This window comes from Vanellus vanellus, assembly GCF_965231255.1.
Source record: "Vanellus vanellus genome assembly, chromosome: 7".
Lineage (NCBI taxonomy): Eukaryota > Metazoa > Chordata > Aves > Charadriiformes > Charadriidae > Vanellus > Vanellus vanellus.
The window spans coordinates 15,569,793-15,594,419 of NC_138912.1; the positions used below are offsets into that span (position 1 = coordinate 15,569,793).

Here is a 24,627-nt window from a genome sequence, read left to right on the forward strand (position 1 = left end):
TCTCCCCGTCCCGCCCCTGACAGCACAGAACCAACGGGAGGTGCTACTACTTCAGCCGCTCAGCCAATCAGCGGCCGAGACTAAAAACAAGTCCATCTCCGTCTCCTCCCGCCTGCAGCCCCCGGAGGTGAGGGTCGCTTCGGCTGGGGGCCCTTGCTATGGTGCCGGGAGCGGCTGGTCTCCCCGTTCTCCTCCGCTGCGCGGGGTCAGCTGGGCAACCCGCACCATGACCCGGCCGCTCGGCGTGGGTGTGCCGTCGCGGGGCCCGCCCGCCACCAGGTCCCGACGCCATTTTACGCCGACGGCCGCGGGCAGACAGACGGCCCAAGACCTCAGGTACCGGCGGGGAGCGGCTGAGGGGCGGATGGGGGTATGGGTGGCGACCGCGGCCACCGCCGGGCACCGCGCCCACCCGGCGGGGCGCCTCTCAGTTTCCGGCGTGCAGCGCGGTTCCCGGCGTGCACCGCGGAGGGGCCGTCGCCATGGCGGCGGGCTGGGGCTGATGGGCAGGTGACCGGCGGCTGCGGGAGCCTCGCGGTGCTGTTAGCGGCCCCAGCCTTTCAGTCCCGGCCAAGCTTGGCAGGTGAGGGTGAGAGAGTGTGCCAGCCGCGAGGGGCGGCCGGTGTCCTCCTCACCCGTACTGGGAGCTCCAGCCCTGAGGCGCTGGCCCTTTTTCTCATGTGGTGGTGGTAGTTTGTTTATTTGGCGGCGCCTGGTAGCCAGGCAGCCTGACAGCCTGCGAAGATACTGCAGAAGATGTCTGGCCAAGTTCTGACTAGCATCTTCAGCACATCATTCGAAGTACACGAGTCCTCCTACGTGTAGCCATATGTGCTCCCGTCTTACATCTCTGTGTTTGTTATCAAGCCTACCTGTAGAGCCTAGGTGGGCTCCAGCAGCTCGGCTCTAAAGAGAGAACTTCAGTTGTCAATGACTCGGCTTTCAAGCCTGTCCCAGCTGTGAACTGTACTGCTGACAGTGCTGGAGGGCGAAGTCTCCAATCAAGGCAGTGGTGGTCAATGACAGTTTTTAGACATGACGAACCTGAAAACTAGAAATCCAAATTCTGCCAAAGACTTGATGAGGTTTCCCAGAGGCTGAAAGTTAAATAAGTGTTGTTTCTTGCAGTATGAGGCAAGTCATAATTTTCTTATGCCGTTAGCAGCACCTTGTTTTGTTCTTTTCTGCTGATCTCATTTGATAGCCTTGACATTTGGTTGAAAGGGAGAAGGTAAAAGTTCAGTTTCACTTCTGTGTTGCTTTTTGCCCACGAAAGTGAAACCACGCCATGTTTTGATTTTGCTCTGGTCTTCTAAAAGACTGTAGTGATCTTTTATGTGGGACTTTCTTTTTTTTGTTTGGTTTGTTGTTGTTATTTCTACAATGCTTTTCAAGATGATCCATTTTCTCAAAGATATAGTTGCATTTTGTAGTTTATTTCTGTTGTGTGGCTTTGCTTTCTCTGTGCTATCGCTAGTGTTTCCAGAACAGATTTTTATAAGTACAGTTTTTGTCTAATCAGAGAGAACCACTGATAAGGCTGTAAACACTAACTACTTTTAAAGAATGGTCAGGGGTTGTCTTTTAAACAAGTGAAAGAATTTCCTCACTCCCTCTTTGATGCAGGTTGTGCACTTAATCTTGACAGACCTGGACAGTCTGCTAGGTGCATCTCCTGGCTGTGCAGCTTTTTTCTTTGTCAAACGAGATAATGCATTTATGGATTTTGACTTTTCTTCTCTCCATTTTTTTAGTGGTCTCCTTGCTGTCTCAATTAAGATATCACAAAAAATGATGAAATAATTTTTAATGGAGATAAATATGTTTTGCTAAACTTATGTATTTTGCTGAAAAGCGTTAACCAGAGTTATATAATTGTTGACAAAGATACATTAAACAACTGTGACTTTCATGTCAGGTAAAAGAGAATGGAAAAAAGTAATTATCGTTGCTTTATCAGTTCTTCATTCTTTTAGGGCTGACTGACCTCTTATTAAAACAATAGTGGAAATCCTCCTGTGAATAGTCTGTGAACAGTTATGGTCCTGTTCGCATAGAAAATCACATGTTCTTTTTCTACTTCCATATATATGAAAAGCAGGTTGGAAAGCCCAGTACTTTGTGATGTTACTCCTTGCACTGTATCCCCTGCTTTCTTTTTTTTCACTCTTTGCTTTTTTTTTTTTTTTTTGTCCAAGTTTCTAGTACATTTCCTTGTCTGTGATACAATCGAGAAATTATTACTCTGTTTTAGTTGGACAGTTCCTATCCCTTGTTCTTCCAAAAAGCAGTAGAATGCAAAGTAGAAAATGTCAGTGGATAAACACTCTAAGACAAATCACTCTCTGCTCAAGTTAAACTTTTATCCCACGGGGGAAAAAAAAAAGCTGCTTTTTTTTTTTTTTTTTTTTTTTAGTGGTAGTGCCTCCAGTCTCTCAGTTATGTTATACGAGGCTTTGTATTATTATGGAACAAACATGCATTTTGTTACAAAGCTATCGGACTTAGAATAAAAGACAGCAAAAGGATACAACAATGAGATAGTGCATATGGGAGGGAGATAAGCAATTGTTCGAAACCAGTGGCTGCGAAAGAAGGAAGAAGATAGCAGAAGGCTTTGGTTTTGTTTTGTCTTCAAGATTTAAGTGTGGAGAGAAATCTAAGAAGTAACGGAAGATGAGAGTTGGACTGCTGACAGTGGTTGGTGTTGCAGATGGGGCTTTGAACTAGAAGAAAAAAGTACAGTTGCTTAGTTAGGAAAATAGAAGAGTTTTGAAAAGATAAGCAGTGCAAGAATCTGTGGGCACAGGATGATTTTGCAGCTGCGAGAGCAGTCACAAGCATTGGGAGTGTCCTTGAGGAATGCAAGGTGGAGAGAGCCTTGCATGGCAAGGTGAGGTCAGGGTGTCAGTGGGAGGTGGTCTAGGGCACAAAGACTAATCAGTCAGCAACATCAATAACAGCAAATAAACCTGCAGTTTAGCCTTTTGATTCTTCTGTTAAACTGAAATTTGGGGACTATGTTGCTCCGCATGTGGGAAGAATGGATTTATCTTGGCCTACATCAGATTAAGCTGGGACAGGTTGGAGGCAAGTAGTCTTTGACAAGTAGTTTTTCTGCTCTCTTTGGTAAGCCAAAAAGACAGTTTTATGTGCTCATATATTCTGATTACAGGTGGCTTTTCATTGAGTTACTGTATTCTCAAACATCACTGCTTGCCAGTAGCCTGATTAAAGAAGTATTAATGCATTATAAAAAGCTTTTTGTATTTGTATAGGTGATAAAAAAGCAGAAGCCATGTTAGAAAATGCGAAAGTGAAAGTAACAAGCTTACGGAAAAATTCAAAATGAAATCCAAGTTTTGTTTAAACAAGTGAGCAGTGGGTTCTTCTGGCCTGAACTTCAAGAATGGTTATTGAGTCTGTGGAAGCACAGTCATGTATGGATGCTTGAGTATGTTAGCTTAGAATCTGAAATAAATAAGTTTTGCTGTTGTAATCACTGTCACACAGACAGTAACAATATAGCTTTGTTTTGGAAGGCATAGAATGATTACAAAAGATGGAAGGTAGTCTTGAAGAAACCTGTGTTATTCTTGCTTTCTCACACCAGTATCTTGTTGGAACTTGAAGAGACACTTCCAAAACAGGCATAAGCATAGCTTTGAAATAGTTAGTAAACTTACTTGCTACGTGGGAGAAGATGAAAATAGCCAGTTTGTAGTTCTTGATGTACTTTAATGTTCACATTTTACATTACTCAGACAATGTGCCCATTTTTAGAATTGGCGTTCTCTCACGGAGAAATGCCTTCATGTTCTCACTTTCCGCTTACTATTGCCAGAGAAAAGACCTCTGATTTAAAGCTATTAATTATCTTGTTGTGTATGTGTAAAAATCAGATGGTTGTAGACTGATGTTTCTGTTGGAAGCCAGAAGATGCCCATAACGTGTGCTGGGAGGGAGGCCACTGACGTGTATTTTGTTAAGGGGCAGTGCTGGTACAAGTTCCTGCTGAGAAGTCTGGTAATAGTGCAGATAGGAATTTGCATCCCAGTCTGGCACCAGATGTGTGAAAAAAAGCAATAAACAGTGGTGCACAAAGGGTTTTGGACTACAAGAAGAAAGTTGTAGGATTAGTTGAACTTTACAACTTGCAGATAGAACTTTGTGGTTAGACTTGATTGCATTAAAGAGGTTTTGGCCACTGGTGGCATTGAGAAGGCCAGCTGCTTACCACTGTAACACCTTTAAAAAAAAAAAAAAAAAAAAAGCAATAGGCATTACCAACTCAAAGTGTTGACAGTGGAGACAGGGAGGTTGTTAACACCATCACATAAAGCACTGGTGAGGTCTTGTCTAGAATACTGGATACTGGTGAGGTCAGTCTCATTTAAGAAAGCTTAGTTTAAGCAGGAAGAGTGGTTAAGACTTACTAGGATGATAAAGGAAACAGTTTGAGTGAGGAAACTAACAGGTTGGCTTCATTAGTCAACCAGAGTGAAGACTAGAAGGTGAAGAGGATGATGATGCTTGCTTTCTCTGATCTATCATAAAGAGCTATCGGAAATAAGAGCTGCAGGCATTAAAAAAGATCTGTAGAAATAAATTACAGTGTTTGCATTTTATCAATAGTCACTGTATGGTTATTTAGGTATTGTTCTTTTAAAAAGATAAAGTTATGTTTTCTCTTCAGAAACCAGACCATTACGGAGTTCTTCAAACCAGTTTTAAACCAAGGTAAATATGTGGGTTTTTTTAGTGGAAGATATTTATCTGAGTCTTAATTATGTAAGTGTGCAGAAGTATAGTCCAATCCTATTCCAAATTGGAGCAGCAATATGATGTGTAACTTACCAAATAAGTCAAAATGCACACATTTAAAAATAACTGGAAATGTTAATTTCCTGTTAACATTTATTTCTTTAAATAGTGATGTATTATTACTTCAAGTTTTTGTCTCACACTTAAGCTAGATTCTTTATAAGAACTGAAGATGTGACATAGATCATGCAGTTCTTTGATATGAAATAAATCACATGGCACTAGAAAAACTAAATTATTAAGTAAATTCGTTTTGGATTGCATGTGAGAGAGAAAAAAAAATATCGAGTAATACAGTCCAATGAGATAATTTTTTTCCAATATTGTGATTGTGAGTAATTTGTCTCTTCTTTAATCTCTTAGACCTTGGCCATAAAGACAAAACTCTGTGTTCACCAGAAGGAGGAAATGTAAAAGATGCAGGAATCGGACGGTCAGTTGTATGCACTGAACATTTTGAAAAGAAAATATCTTCTCCAAAGAAGGTCAGAAGAAAAAAGATGCCAGACCAAACACCAAACACAAGTCCTGTGATTGATGCCTTTCTGAGAGGAATTAAGGAGAAAAAGGACAGTCTAAACATTTTGGAGAATGGCAGAGCATGCAAGGCACTGGGTTCGTTGTACCCAAAAGTTGTGATTCAAAAGCTCCTTATTACTGCAGGGTCTTGCAGCTCTTTCTTGGTCAAAAAGGATAAAACTCTCAAGTCAGAACAGGGAAGAAATGAGAAGTGTCTGGGTGTAGCAAGAGCACCATTTTCTGGAGGAAATAGTTGGGAACAGAAAACAGACCATATGGATCTAGAAGACACTAGCTCAGACTCTGATAAATGGGTTTCATCATCAGAAGCTGATACTCCAAAAGCCTGTGCTTTTGGCACTGTGAGCAGCACATCTCTGTGCCAAAATCCCGGTCTTCCCGTGAAATTGCCCTGCGTTCCAACTGACTCTGAATTTAGGTTGTCACTGGAAGCTCTCTGCAGAGGAAGAAAGCAGAAGAAACATAGAATCAAACAATCTAAGTCACGTGCTGTAAAGCCATTCTCAGGAACAAGTGTAACATATCAGGTGTGTTTAAAAGAGTTGTTAAAGGTGGATATCAGTGATGTTGTGCATGTGATTTCCCCCCCCCCCCCCCCCTCAATGTAGGATGATGTCCTTGGTGCTGCCTTTTTCAAATGTAACAAAAGTTTAGGCTCTTTTGCTATTCCTTTCTAAATTTTAGGTTGTGCTTGGGTTTAAGCCGGTTCTTAAATGAGAAATCCTGGTTAAAAAGCAGAGGAGTTATTTTCGGTTAGATGCAAGCATGGAAGTGCAATGGAAATTGTACCTTTAAATTGTATGTTGTAGAAAAAATGTCTTTATCTTAAATGTCTTGTAACCTTGTTTTTTCTTACAATGTAGTGAAGGGAACAGCCTGGCAAATTTCTGCTAGTTAGAAGTTGCAGTTAATAACAGTTCAGATTTATGCACTTAAGCCACAGTATTTAGATAGAGGTGGGAATGGTCCTATTAAGTATGCAGTATTTCATTACCGGTTGAATTATATTTACTTTTTTTTACCAACCAAGAAAACCCTTTAAAAGGTTGCTGGTTACTTGCAAGGGAGATCATTATGTGTGCCTCCATAATGTACTATGGAGCCGGGGGGGGGGGGGACACGACGAGGGAGATTGTCTAGTTCGTGTTTCCTTTTCTCCTTAGCATCCCTCCCTCTGTATTTGCTTGTCTGTGCTTTCTGTCATTTTGTTATCTAAGTTTCTAATGATTAGTTTGAGGAAAGCCAGCTGAGTTATGTTGCCATATAGCCCAGGGTTGCTAATGGCTCTATAAGTGGAGAGATTTAGAACCAGAGGCCAATCTGAAGAAAAGATATAAAATTCGGGTTGTGGAGAGTTCTTTTGTTGAGATCTTTGCAGCTGTGTTTTAAGTTTGTCTAGAAGTATATTACCATATTTCTAGGGGTGCGTGGAACTAAGTCTGTGCTGGATTTGACACTTGACCCAAGACATCAACAACCTGGTTTTAAAAAGAATATGATTAACTCTTCTATTTTCTCCATCTTTACTTTTAGGGAAATGGATGTCCTTTAAGAGAAATACCACATTCTGGTTCAAGGGAGACTGCCTCAGGTAGAAGTAGTGCTGATAATATGGAATTAATTAAACAATTGGGTTTATCACTTAACGTCTCTCTTCTTTTTTCCTTGAAGTTACATATTTCTGTCTTCTCTCTCTCAAAAAAAAAAAAAAAAAGACTGCTGTATAGTCAAGGTTATTTCTAATATATGGCAAGCTTGAAGAGGTTTAAAAGTAAGTTGGAATTTTGGTGAAAAACAGATTGTAACTTAATTAGAAGTACTACTATTTTTTTGTCTTAAACCCTTAATTCATTATTATTTTTATGGTTTCTCTTGCATTTTGGAAGATCCACATTCACTGTGGTGGTTAACAAATTTTGCCTTTCAGCTTAATCCAAAAAGAACATTGTTGTTGAACACTAAAGTTTAACTGGTATTCTTGTTGCTTTTTGTTCTACAGTAAGTAGAACTGAATGTAAAAAGCTCATGTGAATAGAAGCTTGAGCTAGGTCAGCAGGATGATTTAAAAAAATAAAAAAAGGGGGGACGCACCCCTAAACCAAGGAGAATATTCCCATATTGTGGGTCCATGGCTGTGTAAACCTATTGGACTCTTTGCTGCAGTATTTCACTTTCTGTCTGTGCTAGCGTTGGGACTTGGCCAGTGGTGCGAGAAGCTGATCTGGCTGAAAATCGAGTTGGGAAGTCAGTCATATTAGCTCCATTAAGTAGCTTCCCATGAAGTGTCCAGGTGCTGGTGCCATCTTAAGACAGGAAGCAGAAAAGCATGGTGAGGAAGGTGGGCTTCAGTGCCATAGAACCATAGCCTGAAAACAAATTTCATCATATTCTGAATGCTTTTTTATGAGCACTGTTAAAATTATTGCAGTCTTTCCAAAATACTTTTCATACTGTTCATTATAAATAATCATATATGTAATTGCAGAAACTTCCTTCCAGTCCCGTACCTCAACTGGGCTATTGTCTGTTTCCAAAGACTGATTGATCCTAGTGTATAGGAAGTGTTCTACAGTGGCTACTGAGCTGCTTTAAAAATAAAAGGGTTTAATTGCATTTCCAAGTTAGCTGATACTGTATTGTTGCATTATTATTGTAGCTAAATATTAATTGTGGTCCACTGTGTTCAAGCGGAATAAAAGTATTGTAGTTTCTGGTAAAAATTTCAGTCATAGTTGACTTAAACATAAGTTAGTTTTTTAAAGGGTAAGCTGTTATGGTTTTGACTTTTTTTTATTACTATTGTTATCTTTTTAACATGACAACAGTGGTTTACTTTTTTCTTAAACACTTTGTAGATGACCCATCTCAACCAAAGCAGTTTTCAAAACATGAGGGATCTTCTCCAAATGCACTGAGAATGTCTGAGATGCAGAAGAGCCTGTCTGTTCCTTCATACTGCCTTACATCTAAGATTTCTTCTGGGCAATCCAAACAAATAGATTTTCCTGGTAAAAGAAAACGCACTGCCATGAGTGTGGATGCAGACAGTTCAAATCAATCTGAAGTATCAAGTTTGAATGACCCCGCTTCTAGTAGATCATCTGCAAAATGCAAAAATAGGAGGTCTGAATTTGTAAAAAATATTCTTTTAAAGTCTGCTTGTGATGATGTTCTGCAAGTAATGGAGGCTGCTGCTTTACCTAGATACGACTCTGCTCTTCCAGAGAAATACCTCAACTCAGGCCATGAAAATGAGAGAAATAATTGTCCCTCTGTAGGTTTGTCATCTTCATATTCTGCACACAGTCCTGGTAAGAATAACCACATTTCTGTTGTGGATACCAAAGAGAATCAATTGCAGGCATCTAACTCATGCTTTTTCTTGGACAAGTCCCTTCCTCTTTCTCAGGAAAAAAGTACTGTGTTGCCTTCTCCCCACCACTTAACACAAACAGAAGGTGTGGAATCTCATCTCCAGAATGCTGGCTTATCTCAGGTATTGGATGCTAAGAAGGAGCAACATGGGAAAAGACCAGAAAGATGCACACACAGTAAAGCTTGCAGTATTCAATCTAGCAACAATTTTTCAAAAACAGAGGACAAGACTTCAGAAGATGCTTCTGATTCTTGCTCAGTGGAAGTTTCTGGGAAACTTGCACTTTCAGAAGAGACTGGTAAAAGTGTTCCCCTTTTGTTGTCTCTTAAAGAAGGATGCATGGACAGTGGCGATATGTCTTCACAACTCTCAGGAGAGTTAAAAGTTGAAAGCACCTGTACAGACAAGTCCAAGTTGAATAGAAAATCAAAAAGCAGCTTTGATAGTGAAGATGAGAATTTGGAATACAGTCTGGATGATGATGACAACGATGATGATGAAGTAGTATTCATGCCACTGCAAGAAATTCTCTCTTCCAGTCCCAAGCTGCAGGAAGGAGCCCTGGAAGAATCTTGTCTTGACAGTTCTTTGCAGGACACCATGACTCCATTAGTGAAGCTTCATGTAAGTGGCTAAAAAAAAAAAACACACCCCAAAAAAACAAACAAACAAACAAACAAAAAAAAACCAAAAAGAAGCATTGCATCAACTTTGCTACGTTACATTTTTTATATGATTTTTTCTTTTATTCATAATGCATGAAAACTCAGAGTTATTTGCCTGCAAAATTGGTTACTCAGCTTAAGGGTCCTATGCTGTACAGTGCAACGTAGTCAGAGAAAGTGTGTGCTTGTTACTGTGCTTTCCCTTGGAATGGCTGAAACATGGGTCATGCAGCTGGAGTGCATTAGCTGTATGTCTTTTGGTGGTTTTTAGGAATTCTGGTTTTGCTTTTTTGCCCAAAAAAACAGGCAGGTTGTTACATGTAGAAGATGAGGGTGTCTAATGTTTTCATTTTCCTGATAGGTAAGATTTTTATGAGTTGAAATTAACTAGAGGAAATTGATCTAGATGTTGAGATCTGTGTGCTAGTCTCCAGTCATCCTTGTCACAGTCTGTGATTGTCAGAAATCTGTGGATGAGTTCTTGATCTGTAAGTGTGATGTTTTCTTTGAGGTTGAATTTCATGGAAATTAGATGTATTTCAAAAAGCTCAATGACTACTTCTGCTCACAAGGGGACAGATGAAGTGTTTGAATCCCAGTTTACAGGATATTATGGTGATGAATTGATCTGTGGTTTTGAAAGTTAGTATTTCAATAATAGCTTGTCAATAAGTAGTGATTTTGAAGTTTTATTTTACAATAATGTTTTAATTAGGAAGGTCCTGCAGTAGGACTTAGTGTAGCATTCCTCACAAGGTTGGAAGTGGCTGCATTTAAATAAAAAGATTTTGTATGAAGTCTGGCTGGATTGAAGTTACTTTTCTTCATAACAGCTGTATGGTGCTGTGTGTTTCGGACAAAACCAGTGTTGATAAGAGACCACACTTCTAGCTATGGTGGAGCAGTACTTGCATAGCATCAAAGCTTTCTCTTCTTCCCACTCAGTCCCTTCAGTGATTAGGCCAGAGTGGACAAAAAGTTGGGAGGGGACACGGCCCAGACAGCTGACCCCCCATGTCCGAAGGGATATATTCCATGCCACATAGTGTCATGCTCAGCAATAAAAACCAAGCAGGGGGAGTTGGTCTGGTATGTAGCTGTTACTCAGAGTCTAGCTGGGCATCCTTCTGCTTATGGGACGTGCTGAGCGATTGCATCACTTTTTCTTTTCCCCCTTATCCCCTCTTCCTTCACTAATTAAACTAGCTTTATGTTGACCCATGAGTTTTCTTGCTTTTGCTCTTATTCACTTCCCTGCTTCACTGGGTGGGGAAATGAACAAGCTGTGCAGTGCTTAGCTGCTGTCAGGGGTCAGCCCACAGTGATTTTTCTACAGTATAAAACAAACAGCAGGATACCTCTTTAAGTACTCTCGTCTTCCTCTCCTCCTGTTTTTAAATCTCTGAAACCGTTTTGTTTATTTGTTGACTGGGTTTCTATCTCCGTAGGCAGATGTTGAACAGCCATAATTATTTTATCTGTCCTTAAAATTCATTATGCAAGCGTGTTATAGATCAGACTTTTGTGGTTATGTATATATTCCACAATCTTAACCAACATGTCTATGTAATTAATGGTTGAGTGATAAAGAGATGCAGCCTAGATCAAATGGTTGTGGAACATGTATGTGACCGCAGTATTTGGCCTATCCTTTTTCTGCATAATTAATGGTCAAGTAAGACAAAACAGTTAAGCACTGTCCCAAAACTTCAATGGCCATGTTTTTTACATATACTAGCATTCTTCTCCTCTTGAAGAAGTGGCATCCATGCACATTCAAATAAAGTCTTGATTCCTCAGTTGTTCAGCAATTGTTTCAGACGTATTAACCAGATACAAAATAAAGTAAGAGGTCTTCAGCTTTGCCACAAGATTTTCCACACAAAGATATGCTGCTTGTTACATTTGAAAGATATCTCTGAATACCAAAAAATAATGCTGTATTACCTGGCTTTTTTATTAGCAGGTGGACACTAACTTCTTAAACTAACTTCTGTTACCTTTGGGTAATAGAAAATCCCCAATGAGAGGGTATGCTCTTATTGAATTGTGTTCTTTGAAAATGAAGGAGCTCATAGGAAGAAGCTTTGTTGCTAGTAAGAGGCTTGCAATTTAAGAAGGTGGTGTCAGAAGGGCAATACTTATCCAAGGAACTGAATCGTGGCTGTAAAAGATTTCAAATCTTTGTCTGCTATGAGCTGAATAAAACACTGGCTAATGGAAAACAAACTAATTTTGCTAGTGGTTGAGATTTTCTTTGTGTGTTGTTTTGGTTTGGTTTTTAATTCTACTTAATAGCTTCTTAATTTGGGTTTGTATTAGGATTTTGATTGGAAGCTTTGTTTTGTCTGATTTTGGACGTAATTTAGTGAACACTGGTGCTTTGCCCTCTAGGGACTCCTGAAAGTAACAAAGAGGTAGTGAATAATTTTTGGAGTTTCTTGTCTCATGCACGAGACTGCAGATTCCCAGAGTCTCAGTGGATGATAATGATAAAGCTGTGAGGTAAAAGGCCTCTGATGCTAAGGCTCTTTGTGAAGGTTAGCTGGAAGTCAGCCCCAGGGAGAGAAGCACAGATCCATAGAGAAGCACAGTTATTTCTAAATTAATCACTGAGAGAGATTTGACCATTATATAAAATTGTCAAGGGACTGAGAAACCTAAACTGTTAATCATCCTGTTATTCAGGGTCTCCTTTGAGTTTTTATCTTCAGGTAAAATACTAAAATTGGAAGAGGTTTCTATTTTGATTATGTTTATTGTCTAACTGAAGGAATTGATAGTTTGTGGTATTTTTCTAATTTCTTCTTGTTTCATTTACAGCTTTCTAAGCCTCCTGTTGTTAGCCAGGTGTCATATGTGAACAGCTTGGAACATCTCTTGAAGGAGAAAGAAGAATCTAAAAGGTTTGTTTCTAAAAGCTGCTTTGAAAATTTTGGGATGGAGTTGTAGAAGCGTAGATTTACCTTATCTCCCTGAAACTGATGGAGTTTGGGTGGCAGCAAACTATGCTGGCTGACGCTAGATACATCTGGTGGGACCTACAAGTGCGGCTTAACTGTAAAAGCTGAATGAGAGGCTTCTTCCAAGCAATAATAAATGATTTGTGATACATCTGAATATCCCCAAAGAGCCAGACTAAATTTACTAATTCCTTAGTTGTCGGTCACTGAGCCAGCTAGCAGCTGCTGGTCAGGCATGAAATAGAAGTACTTATGTCGACTGACTGTTCTGGTTGCTTCAAAGACATTTGTAGCTCAGTTTTGATTTCCGAAGTTGTGTAAACTATCAGTATCTGAGCAGTTACATAGTTGAGTGAACAGAACTAATGAGTGTTCTTGCAAGAGGTCTTTGGGGTAGAAAGTGTGATGTGGTATATGTATTAATGGCAAGTGGTGGTGATGATGGGTATATATGTGTGATTAACTGCTTTTATTAAAGAATACCCTAGCATTATTTAAAAATACCCTAGTAACTATGGGCCAACTGACTATTGAGTAGTAAATGCTCCTATAATTAATACTATTTAACAAATAAAGTACTAGGATAATGTTTAAAAGAAAATCCAGAAGATTGACAGTTTTGTGCAATTACAAAAAAATCTGTCAGAAGTTGGTTGAGTGTATTTGTCTCTGATTAAACTAGTGATTCAGTGTGCTGTTGGAAATTCATGAGGCTTTGGGAAAAATCCACTTTGTATCTTGGAATAGGAAGGTGCTTGCTTTTTCCACAGATGCAATGTCTCGCATGCTTTTGCCATGTGGAATTGCCTACTGACTCCTAGGTTGACATTCGGAGCTTAAAATTTGTTGTCTTACTGTAAATACTTTATTGTAAATATTTTATTGTAAATAAAATGGTGATCATACGTTCTGCTGCTACTGTTACTTCAGGGTAGATGAACTAGAAAAGCGGTTACAGGAAGACATACAAAAAAGGGAAACTGATTCTTCTGATGGAGAAGATGAGGAGAATGCCAGTGGAGATGAAGATCTCTCAGAAGAGCACAGGTCTTTCCAACTCCAAAACCAATTAAATCTAGTTCTTCACTTTTCTAGCCTTTTTTTTCTACTCTGTTTCCATCAGTTGTTGTTAATGTTTAATGTGAACTATTTTTGTTGTCTTTTGGGGGTTGGGTGGATTTTCTTGGACATTACTGTATCTTAACAATTCAGCTTTCACATAAGGCTGACATGTTCATCTGAAAATAACTGTCTCGACCAGAAAAAAGCCTCTCAATGTTTAATTCATAGAAGCAATTTTGAATTTTACAGAGCATTTATAAAGAAATTTTCAGTAATAGCTCATGCCATACCTGACTACCACCCTGGAGAAGATATATTTGATTTATCAACCTGTGGGAAAGTCTTCAATCAACATAACCTTGACTTGAGGAATTTTCATTTTGTCCCTCAGAATCCTATAGAAAAGCTCCTTCTTAGGTAAGAATATCTTCTTCACTCTGTGTTGTACAATTTTCTTCAGTGTTAGCAGTTTTTAAGATAAAATAATACCTTTGCATGCAAATGAGCTCCGTCTTACTAAGTAGGCAAGACTGACTCCCTTTCCCTGGAATTCTCCTTTCCAGGTTAACTTTACAGAACAGTGAATTGTTACTTGAAGCTCCCTTCTTTCCTCCTTTGGAATTCTTGAAAAACATCTTAGACATAAGTTAAAAAATAGGTGTTCTAGCCTCTTCCATATTTCTACTGTGTTGGGCTATTGTTGATAATCTGACCAGTTTGTGGAAGGTAAATGTAGAAGTGAAATGTTACAATGAACAAAGCTTAACTATCCTAAAACAGAAAGAGGACCTTTGCGGTGAACCGATTTGTGACCTGCTAATGTTGCATTATGTCTGCTGAAAGACTTTTATGTGTTTTCATCCTGTGTGGGCCTGGGACTGAGGGATCCACATAATGAGGACTGCAGAAAGTCGGTTTCTGACATCTGTTAGATTCAGTCACTGAGCTAGCAGTGTGTCTGTATGTGCATAAACAACTGTTCTGTAATTCTCATCAGAATTTGTGCTCCGTATTTATGAGGTTGTCAGGCTACAAATAGCTGGACAAACTCTTGCCTAATTCCACAACTGCAAATCCTGAAAAATCCTAGTTATTTCAGTTGGCATTTTATTCCAAACTTGCATCAGTGAAACTGAGAGAATTCATTTTGTCTTAAAGGATTTTGTATACGTGTGTATGTGCTGTTACGGATGTGAAGAGGAGGAGGATGACTTTTCCTCATCTCTTGGGGAAGTGATGTTTGTGATACACTCCTTTTGGCTTCAGGCCTCTCTAGCACTATGTTTTGAAGATCACAAGGATATAAGCTTCAAAATTATCTTGTAAATCAATGGCTAGAGGAATGAGAATTAAACGTATCATCCCTCTCAGAAGGCAATTATGATTTAATTGCTTATGCATTCTTCCCGCATTCTTTCCAGTTGGCACAGCTGGCATGTACTGGCTGTCCAGTTGGCACGTGGATGTCTTCCTAGCCACTTGCTCAGTCGGACAGGTAGAAGGTATATGAAGAAGTTAGGATACAGATCTCTGAACAGCGCTGCCTGTTTTAGTAGATACTGAGAACAGAGGAGACTAAAGAAGGGTATGTGGGAAACTGGATATGATTAATTCAGCTGCTTATGACATACCTGACTTTTGAAAGAAGACTAAAGATAAAATAATTCGGTAATAAAAATGACATATTTTCTGTTCTTCCAAAAGCTACTTTTTGCACCTCACAAATTTGCGCAGTAAGATTAGATGGATTGATTTTTAATTGCATTAGTTTGCCTCCAGGCTTTTTAAAAGATTATTTTAAAAATTTCAAACAAATATTTTTTTTCTCTTCTAAAAGTGTTGGTAAAGGTCATAGAACAGTAAAAAAAAAAAAAAATCTTGTTCACTGGTCTCATTGAGCATAGCAGCCCATCTGTGTAGACAGACATAATGGTTCATAGTACAGTAGTGTAAATCAATGTTTGTTTGAAGCTATTATTTTCTACTAATACAGATGTTTCCAAATTGTATAGTATGGCATTCTGGAGAAAAAGATAGTTGTCCTGAATCACAAGTAAGGTTTAATTACTGTAGTATTTAGTATTTCATATACATAAGAGCATAAGGATAACATTTGTTTTGGATGTTCAGATCTCTTTTCTTTTTTTTTTTTTTTTTTTTGCTGTTGATGATGATCTGAGGGGTGGAGAAGTTCTTAAGCTTTTGTGAAAGTGCTGATTCAACCACTAATTTTTTTTTTTTTTTTTTTTTTCTCCTCTTCCCCCACCCCCATCTTTGTCTTACAGTTCTGGTATAACACAGCAGCTTTCTTTAGCTATTAATGGTTTTCTGAGTTCTGCTTACAGTTGTATCTTGTGTCCCATACCAATTCTAAAGTGGCTTTTCCAGGTAAGACTATACTGTTCATGCAGTTATACTCTGTCCAAGTATAATATTCTTCCTGGAAGGCAGTTTTAGCGGGAAAAATAAGAACAAGTTTGTGAATCTGTTGCATTAGGTTAACAACTTTTAAATCTTTTCTTTCTGGGTTCTGATTTGTTTTGCAGTCTGAAATACTTTAATTGTCACTAGGGGTCAAGTACTAGGGATAGCTTTTTCTCCACGCTTCCTGAGTGACTGCAAAGTTGCACATCCCTGTCCATCTTCATATGTGTTACTGCATTTGAAAAGTGCACAGGACATGCTAGGTGAGAAGAGATTTCACGTTATAATAGTGTGGGCCAAATAACAAGCAAATGTTAATCTTATTTCCTTCCACCCTTAAAAAACAATAAAAAAAATCCCAAACATGTTGCAGTATGCGAAAGATGCAAAAGTACCATTTCTACATGTATTACCTTGTAAATCATCAGAGATACCCTTGTTACCAGATAATTTTCATGTGGAAAGGGTTGATGTGCGTTATGGCTCAGGAAAATGTCTGGAACCATCCTCAAAGGAAGTGTGCTGGCTTCCTGCTTTCTAGATGTCTGTTTCCATGTCTATTTCCATGTCTATAACATTGTTCTCTTACTCACAAAAATGCGCTTCTCCAGTCTCCATTTTGTTGTTATTTGCAACATTCTAACTGTGCCTGAAACAAAAAAGGGAGCCTGTGAAATTGCAGCCTAGGTTTGTTGACTGGATTTCTGCTTTTGCCAAAAGGGAAACATTTTGCTTCTGTGTCCTTCCTTCCAGCCAGTAAAAATATTGCCGTCTACCCCTTGTGTGAGCCTTGGTGTTCGTCTAATAAGGAGGAAGTGTGAGCCAATTCAGCTCACTTACAGAGCAGGAAACTGTCCAGCACTTGAGGGAGAAGAGGAGAGGTTTTTTGCTGGACTAGTGAAGTGCTCCAGGAAACCTGAACTGTACCTCATAGTCATGTTTTTGTAGTTAAGAGTTCCATGAAAAAACTAAGAATTCATTGTTTTGGTTTAGTATTGCATATATTCAACTTGGTCATGATTGGAAAAGGTTGTAATTAACTCTGTTGCCCCTGCTCCTGATCAAGGAGTTCGATTTCATCACAGATGCAAATGGGTTCCAAAGGGATACATACTTTCCATTCTCTTAACCCTCAGTACCTTCTTATGAACCAACAGATTTAACATGGGGTTGTAGCATTCTGATATTGCATATAAAGTGTTCATTTCTGTGCCCTGCTTGAAATAATCAATATTCACAATAGTCTGTTCTCCTTGGTGTATCTTGCTTTAGAGGCTTTGGGGTTGGTTTTTTTTCTGTTATTGTTTCTTATTTTATTTTACAAAAGAGTTGGTTCACTTTTTCTAATTGAAAGAAAACTAATGCCGTCATGTTACTTGATGTTTGACATGTAGCTTCTTTTCTCTCCACAGATGATGTCTGTTCATCCTGACTATTGTGTTTCCACCCAGATTTTAGACAGATTGATGGAGATAACACTAAAAAATGGTGAGTATTTGAAGGATGGAAAACTAACCACCTGAATTATTTCCCTTCTGTTAAGTATAGAAAAGTATTGGGGAAGAAGTAAAAGGCAGCAGCTCTGTTCTATAACTCTGGTGTGAATTTAGCCTCTTCTGGTAATTACGTAATGCACAAAGGCTAGGAGTTGGTCTTTGCTGAGTGTGTGCAAGCTGTACCACAGGATGTGGTCCTGGCATATAATTGCAAAGCAGTGCATCCAGTACACAGCCTTTTAAACTCACTTCTTTTATTTTGCGAATAGAATTGACCTGAAGAGGAGCCCAGTCTGCTCAAAAGTTTACTATCCTTTCCATCTTTTACTTTGGAAGACTCAGGCATTCATTTCATAGCTTAACATCTTATACAAGATGTTTTTCATGTAGTCATATCCAGTATGTAGTACTGCATAGGTTAGTTTCCAGATAAATGGCAAAAGCGGAAAGAATCATACACCTGCACAAAAACACTTTCAAGGATCTGCTTCAGCCCACACTGCTGCTCGTGCCTTGTGTTTTTTGCCTGCCTTCATCTTTAGTCTCAAATACTTCTCCAGTACAACTTCCTTTTTTATGTTCTCAATGTCTTCGCTTTATTCAGATCCATTCATTTAAGCCTACCAGTTAACATTGTTAAATTAATGCAGTTCTCTTGAAGTACTTGCTCAAGTCTGTCCAAATTGTACCCCGTATTTTGAATCTTGTTTGAAATCAGACTGTGAGCTGATATGAGAGGGAATGTAGCCTCCTTTATTTTGTGCCTTCCTGTAATTAAGCTTGATTCTGAATGAACAGCTCAAGCTGATGAATGAGCATTCAAAGAATTAAGGCTGGGAGAGATCCCAGCAGATCACTGACCTTGGAGCAGGGTTGCATAGGCTACAGTAGCTCCTGGAAAGTTGTCTAACGACTTTAAAATTGCCACTGTGGAGTCTTTAAATCATTTTGAGACATTCTGTTCCAGTGCTTAACTAAGGATGCATCTTTTTTGTTGTCTTGAGTTTGATGTTCCATTATATTTGTGTGTTTTTTTTCTTGCAGACTTAGCTCTAAGACATAAAATTGACCCAATTCAGAATTCTAGCAACTTCTGTTATTGTCTGGAAAGTGCTGCAACTAGTTTGATGTTACCTTGCTAGTTTAGTGTCCTGCAGAGAATCCTCTGTTCAGTTTTCAGACTTTCAGACACAAGTCATCATACAAATCGGCCCTTTTTGCAATGAGCATTGTTTCTTATTTCTGTCAAATAAGTGAATGCCATCTGTTTAACACTTCTCTTCTAGGAAACTTGCCTGTTTTCAAATCTTATTTAGCTCTAATTCCATTCCCACTATGATAACGCCCTCTTACTTGTACCTACACAGAACAGTAATTTATGTGTTCTCTTAAAAGTAAATATTGCCTTCTTGCTTATTCTGCAGTTTGTGATGAAAGAGAGCTGTGAGGGGAAAACGGGTGGAACTTTTAAGTAATTCACCTGTTACATAGACAAGATGTTTCTCTAGCATAAAATACCATGTTAGACTACTTCCCCTCCCCACTCCCCCAGATTCTGAAAATAAGTATATTGTTCAATGCACCAACTCTCCTGAGATGAGAGCTGGTAGAATTGATGCAGACTGAGCATATTTGTTTCCCTTAAAAGAAGGAACGAATGCTAAGAACTAAATGTAAAACTAATCCATTCCATGTCTTTTACTTGTAGCTTCCATCAGTGATGAACAGTCTAAACCGTGGATTCCTTCACTAGCTGATGTGTCAGCTGTTTTTGTCAATATGGGTGTTCCGTTTAGATCTCTCTTTCCATTGCAGCATCTTCAGCCCAACTTTAACGAGTGTGATATCTTGTAAGTGTTTTTCCTTTTGATATTTATTGCTTAGATCCTGTGAAAGCAAGTCTTGTGCTTAGAACATACAATCAGAGGGTTTTCTTTTATTTCCTCTCCCTTCCATAAAGCCATACTCTTCTTTAAATTCTCAGCTCAGGTCTTAATAAAAACAAGCCAGAATGTTAAACAATGCCTACCAGGTAAGCATTCAGCAAACCAGACCATAGTCCTTTTGTCCTGCACCTTCCTAATGGAGGTTTACAAGAATTGTTGGTGCAATAGCTGGGCAGAATTATAAGTAATGGGTTAGAAGTGAAGATAGGTGTGTGTGCTCTGTAACTGAGGATTGTTTTGATTTGAAAGCATTTTGAAACATACAGGGTTTTGTTTTTCCTTCAGTTTGCAAATAAGTTTTTGTGAGCTCTTAAATTGTTGATTTATTGTTCAGATTAGTGTCTTTTTTTATTAGAAGTCAGATGCAAGAAACAGTGAGCAAACAACAGCCAAAAGGAGACCTAACCTCTGCCAGTCCAGCCTGCTCCAGTCTACCAGAAAACAATTTGATAAATGTGATTAAGGTGAGAAAACTCTAGTTAGTGTGGGGTTTTTTGGGGGGTTGTGGTGGTTGTGTTTTTGTTTTTTGTTTTTTTTTTTTGTTGCTTCCTTTTGGTTTTTAGCAAAAAGCCTGGAGTCTTAATTAGGCCTGGGCATGTTTTGTGAGTAGATGGTATACTGGGGTTTCAGCTTCACATCCAGCAGGCTTGTTGCAAACTTCAGTGTTTCCTTTCTCTCTGGCTTCCATTGGATTCATTCACAACTGCACAGTTCCACCGCCTCCGTTTTCCAGCTGTGGCACTTTATCAAATGTCTCTGCTCCCTCGTTTAGAAGAAACTATCCATTTCTGTGTTCCAGTGGAAATGGGAAGGGGAGTTGATGTTGGGTGGTATGTTTTATGTTGCCTCGGTGTGTTAGTGCACATACCTCGGAGGTATGTGATCAGGTCCTGTGCGGCACAAGGTGAATGAGGTGGGACCTCGTGGAAGGCAGGTGGAGCTGTGACTGACTTTTCTGTGGAAGTGAGCTGTTAGATCCGTGTGCTGATCATAGGCTGAACGAGTGCTGGTCACACTTCACAGGCTAGTTCTCTCTGATTAAAGGTTGTATGGTGAAAATACTGACTTTACAACTGATTTTAGAGTTTTCCTTGTGGAATTATTTGAATCCTCCTAACATCATTTCTGTAGAGATTTTATAGTTAAAAATTATTTAGGTCAAGAGGAAGCACTTGTGTATTCTGTCTCTAGTGAAGATGCTCCATCTCTTGATTAATTTGTGTTGTAATTTACGCACACATACCATATTGTAACTAACCCATGTGATAATATTTGGGTGGTGAAAAAAAAAATCTCTTCTTTTATGTTTTCAGTATTACTTGTGTATTTAGAATGTCTGTCAGTCTTTCATTCAGTTAGATGAAGATTATCTGTTCAGTGGAGAAAGATCTTTCCTACTCCTGTAATGGCCAGGGAATATTGCTATTGTTCAAAAGATGAGCCTCCGGCAGATAAAAAAAAAAAAAAAAAAAGTGCAGTTACTGGGAGATGTTAGTACACAAGTGTTGCAAGAGCAATATATCATTTGAGGTGCATTTTAATGTGAAGGTGAAAAAAGTTCTCATCGTACTTTTAAAATAAGCTAAACCAATTTCAGATTTTAATGCTTTTTATTTCTTTTAAAGTTTTTAGGTTTCTGTACAACAGTAATTCAAGGTGGATATACTGATCAGGAAATATTGCTGCTGCTTCTATTGCTATTTAAAATAAGCTTGGAGAAACAGTTAAAGCAAATTCCTTTGATAGATTTTCAGTGCCTTTTCATAAAGCTTCTGATAAATATAAAAGAATGGGATACAAAGGTAAGTTCATAAATAACTTTCTTGTACTAGATTAATGCAACTGCAACATAATTTTCAAGAAACTTCCATTTTGAAGTTTTCATTTTTTCTTGACACTAGAAAAATACTGCTTGAAAATGTAATATGAACAAATTGGGAGCTTTGGATTTGTGTGAGATTTAGGGGGTGGGTGGGTATACTTGAGAGCGTTTTTGTCACATGACATTATACTTGCCTGTCATCTTTTGCAAGGAGACTGTTGTATTGAACTTAATCTTATATTTACTAAAATAGCTGTATGTTTAAAATGGCTCTCTGAAAGAATGAAGAAATGGTTGCACTAAGCTGATAAAATGTCATGAAAAGCAGTCTCATTTCAACTACCCTACTGTAAAATAGTATTTAGCAGACTTAATTACAGGTGCAATGCAGAAATATATTTATAGACATAATCTCTTATTAGCCCAATTGCTTTTAACATTTATGTTGTGTATTTTTGTAGGGAGTAGATGTGTACTCCTTTGCAAATAAAACAAATGCTCACTATATCTGTTGTTCAGTAATTTTTGAGATTTTTGTTGTTGTTCTTTGAAAGATGCCTGAGCTCTGCCTGGCAGTGAGTGAACTGTCCAGTCATCACCATAATCTCCTGTGGCTGGTTCAGCTGGTTCCTAGCTGGATAATACGTGGACGGTAATGACACAGTAACATCAGAAATACATAGTATCATTAACAGTTAATTTATCTGCATCATTAACAGCTGGTTTACTTGTATAAGCTCAAAGTCTGATAAATGCAATAGGTATTATGTGATGCTTAAAAAAAAAAAAAAAGTATTTGGGTTTTCTGGTATGTTACAGATGTATGTGCATTTCTTATTGTGTGTGTGTATATAGATATGGCTCCTTGATCGCCTCTGCTGCAAAAAATGGTCAATTTACATTTTATGTGTAGTTTTCTGGGCTGCAAACTTCCTGGTACCCTGTGGTAAAGAAAGGCTTAACAACTTCAGATTCTGACATCTATCACCTACTCTTAATTCTTGTCTAAATGACCAAAAATAAAATTTTCTTTGGGTGATTCATGTCTGCTTTTAAGTGTCAATTTCTTAGGAGTTCTCTATTTTTGAAATGAATTAATTATAATGTATTTGAGTGAGGAGAATTAATTGGGTCCTCAGTTTCAGGCGTGGAGGCAAGCATCTAGCAGTGTTGCTTGTGCAGAAGAAAAGCTGCGATGAGATAAGGGTACTTTATATTTTACTAGTGTCTTTATTAGTTTAATAGCACCTATACTCAAAAAATCCAGTTTAATAGTTGTAGGCACCTTTATGTTTAGGGAAGCCATGCGTAGTCTTATACACTTTGTAGAAACAGTGTGGATTTAAGAAAGTCTCTGGGAAACAAATACTTTTTTTATTGTTTTTCAGGGAAGTAAGAAGACGTCTTAGCCTAGTGATTATTTCAAAGCTGCTTAATAAAAAGCATATAGGAATACCTGATGACAGTGACAAGCAGGTACTGCAGATCTGTTATGTGTGTATAATTTGAAAGTTTAGAAAACGTGTATTATTGTTTGGGTTTGAATATGCATTAATACTGAAACCCTATTTTCAAGAACCTTGGGGAATGACCAATTAGGAATTTTTAGTTCAGATTAGTATTAGAAGTGTATTTTTCAAGATGTGCGTAACCTGCATGTTCTGCATCTAGTAAGTGCAGTATTGTTTACATGCCTCAACATTCATTTTGGATGTTGGAAAGAAGTCTACACTTCTTTCAGTCTTCCTTTTGAGTTTATGTAGAGTCACTCTTTGTTTTTATAGGGTTGATTGCTAATGAGGCAGCATACAAACACTCTAGTTTGTGAATAATCAAAAACTACCCAAAGCAGGAAAACCTCAATTTTAATTAAAAATCCCTTTTATGTTCTTGTCTTAGTGGGCAAATAATACTGTAGTGGCACTTGGTTTCAATTTTCCATTGCCAGTAAACCAATGCAGTTTGTTAATGCTTGTATTTGTAGATGTCTCTTCTGCATCAGTATCTGGTGTACATGAAACCTTCTAATCTACTAAAGAAGATGAGAGAAGGACTGGAGCAGCAGATTGCCAATGGAGAACATTTTCATACAGAACTAGAACAGGAGGTATATAGCTGATGATGCATAAAGACAAATGCAAAAATGCACTTTTACAATTTTGAGAATGTTTATTTTAATTTCTGTACATGGAACTTATGTACGTTATTTTCTTGCTGTTCATCTATATAAATTAAAATATTATTTATGTTCAATTTTGATTGTAGTCATGGAGGCAGGAAAGAAGTAGCATGTGACAGAGGAAGTTGTATTAGGCTGTGTTACAAACGGGGAAGTAATCAGATTTTCTGCATAGCTAAGTCACATGGACGTCTTGAGTCCTGTCTTCTGTAATCGGAGAACCATCCTCCCTCCCTTCTGATGTAATCAGTGGAAACTGCTTGGTGCTGAGCCAGACCTTCACCTGTAGGCTTCAGAAAGAGATTTATGAATCTTTTATGAATCTTTTCTCATAAACAAGTATTAGACTTAGTACTTCCTCCCATCCAGAAATTGAATATTGGTTTGGTTATTTAAGTCTATCATGAAATCTCTTAGTAAGTATTTTGATCTGGATGTAGATGATGGGGAAAATAAAGCCAACTGCTGAATTTAATTTTCAGCAATTAAAACTACAGAAAGCTTTGTATGTTACTTGGGTAACTTAAACCAGTGTAATATTGTTTTAAAATATTTCTAATAAATGAATGTACTGTTTCAAATTAGTTATTTAGGCAAATGTGTAGACATACTTCTCCATTGATCTGCCTGTTGGAGGAATCTTTCCAGAAAGCAAAGATAGGGCTATATCTAGATGTGAAGAGTTATGATTGTGCTTTGACTGCTAAAGCTCTGTTGACTTCTCTCCAGGCATACTACCTGATCTACATCCTCCTTCATCTAGTCAGTGAAGCTAGTTTCTTTGATGTTGTAAATTCTAATCAAAGGGTAAGTAACTTCAGTGGCTAGATCTTTAGATTTTAAAAGCCTATTTATCATGCACTTCGGTCTATTTTGGTAAGAGCTATCATGTGATAGAAGTTCACCAGTGAATAACAGCACTGGGGGAAACTTTTGTTCTGGGGCAAAGTAAATGCAGAAGAGCTTTCCCTGCACTTACTGCAGCGAAAGAACCCTCTTCTGCATTTCTGCAAATGGAACTATCTCAAAACAACCCTGCGGATCAGCAGACATTTATTTTATTAATGTTTCTCAGAAAGTAACTGGAGATTAACTCAACACAAACTCTGAGAAGTCAATGATCCTATGAACTTTTGAAGTAGGGTTGAAATTTTTCAGTCTAGAAAGAAAATCACTTTGAAAATATTCAATTAAATATGTTCAAACACATCAGTGTTCTGTGCTGGAGTACAGCTATGCAGCAAGTGAGCTAGGACTGTGTGGCTTCTGTTCTCTGTAGTGATAGTTCCCGTGTGCCATGTGATGTGAACATCTTGTTAAGTAATAGCTT

The 24,627-nt window shown here is 38.4% G+C and overlaps 1 protein-coding gene across 1 annotated transcript in view; it reads left to right on the forward strand.

Moving 5' to 3' along the window:
• Nucleotides 1-226: 226 nt before the first annotated feature.
• The window catches only part of SLF2 (SMC5-SMC6 complex localization factor 2), a gene marked incomplete at its 5' end in the record, with an annotated part of 30,368 nt that continues 5,967 nt past the window's right edge, over nt 227-24,627 (forward strand). Inside the window, 17 exons of the mRNA XM_082486412.1 lie at nt 227-336; nt 4,697-4,740; nt 5,188-5,891; nt 6,898-6,955; nt 8,220-9,364; nt 12,229-12,311; nt 13,299-13,415; nt 13,680-13,847; nt 15,716-15,818; nt 17,267-17,342; nt 19,059-19,200; nt 19,652-19,760; nt 20,922-21,098; nt 21,673-21,770; nt 22,507-22,594; nt 23,103-23,225; nt 24,027-24,104. Of these exons, the coding sequence (XP_082342538.1) occupies nt 227-336; nt 4,697-4,740; nt 5,188-5,891; nt 6,898-6,955; nt 8,220-9,364; nt 12,229-12,311; nt 13,299-13,415; nt 13,680-13,847; nt 15,716-15,818; nt 17,267-17,342; nt 19,059-19,200; nt 19,652-19,760; nt 20,922-21,098; nt 21,673-21,770; nt 22,507-22,594; nt 23,103-23,225; nt 24,027-24,104 (3,423 nt within the window). The remainder of the gene's footprint in view (nt 337-4,696; nt 4,741-5,187; nt 5,892-6,897; nt 6,956-8,219; nt 9,365-12,228; nt 12,312-13,298; nt 13,416-13,679; nt 13,848-15,715; nt 15,819-17,266; nt 17,343-19,058; nt 19,201-19,651; nt 19,761-20,921; nt 21,099-21,672; nt 21,771-22,506; nt 22,595-23,102; nt 23,226-24,026; nt 24,105-24,627) is intronic.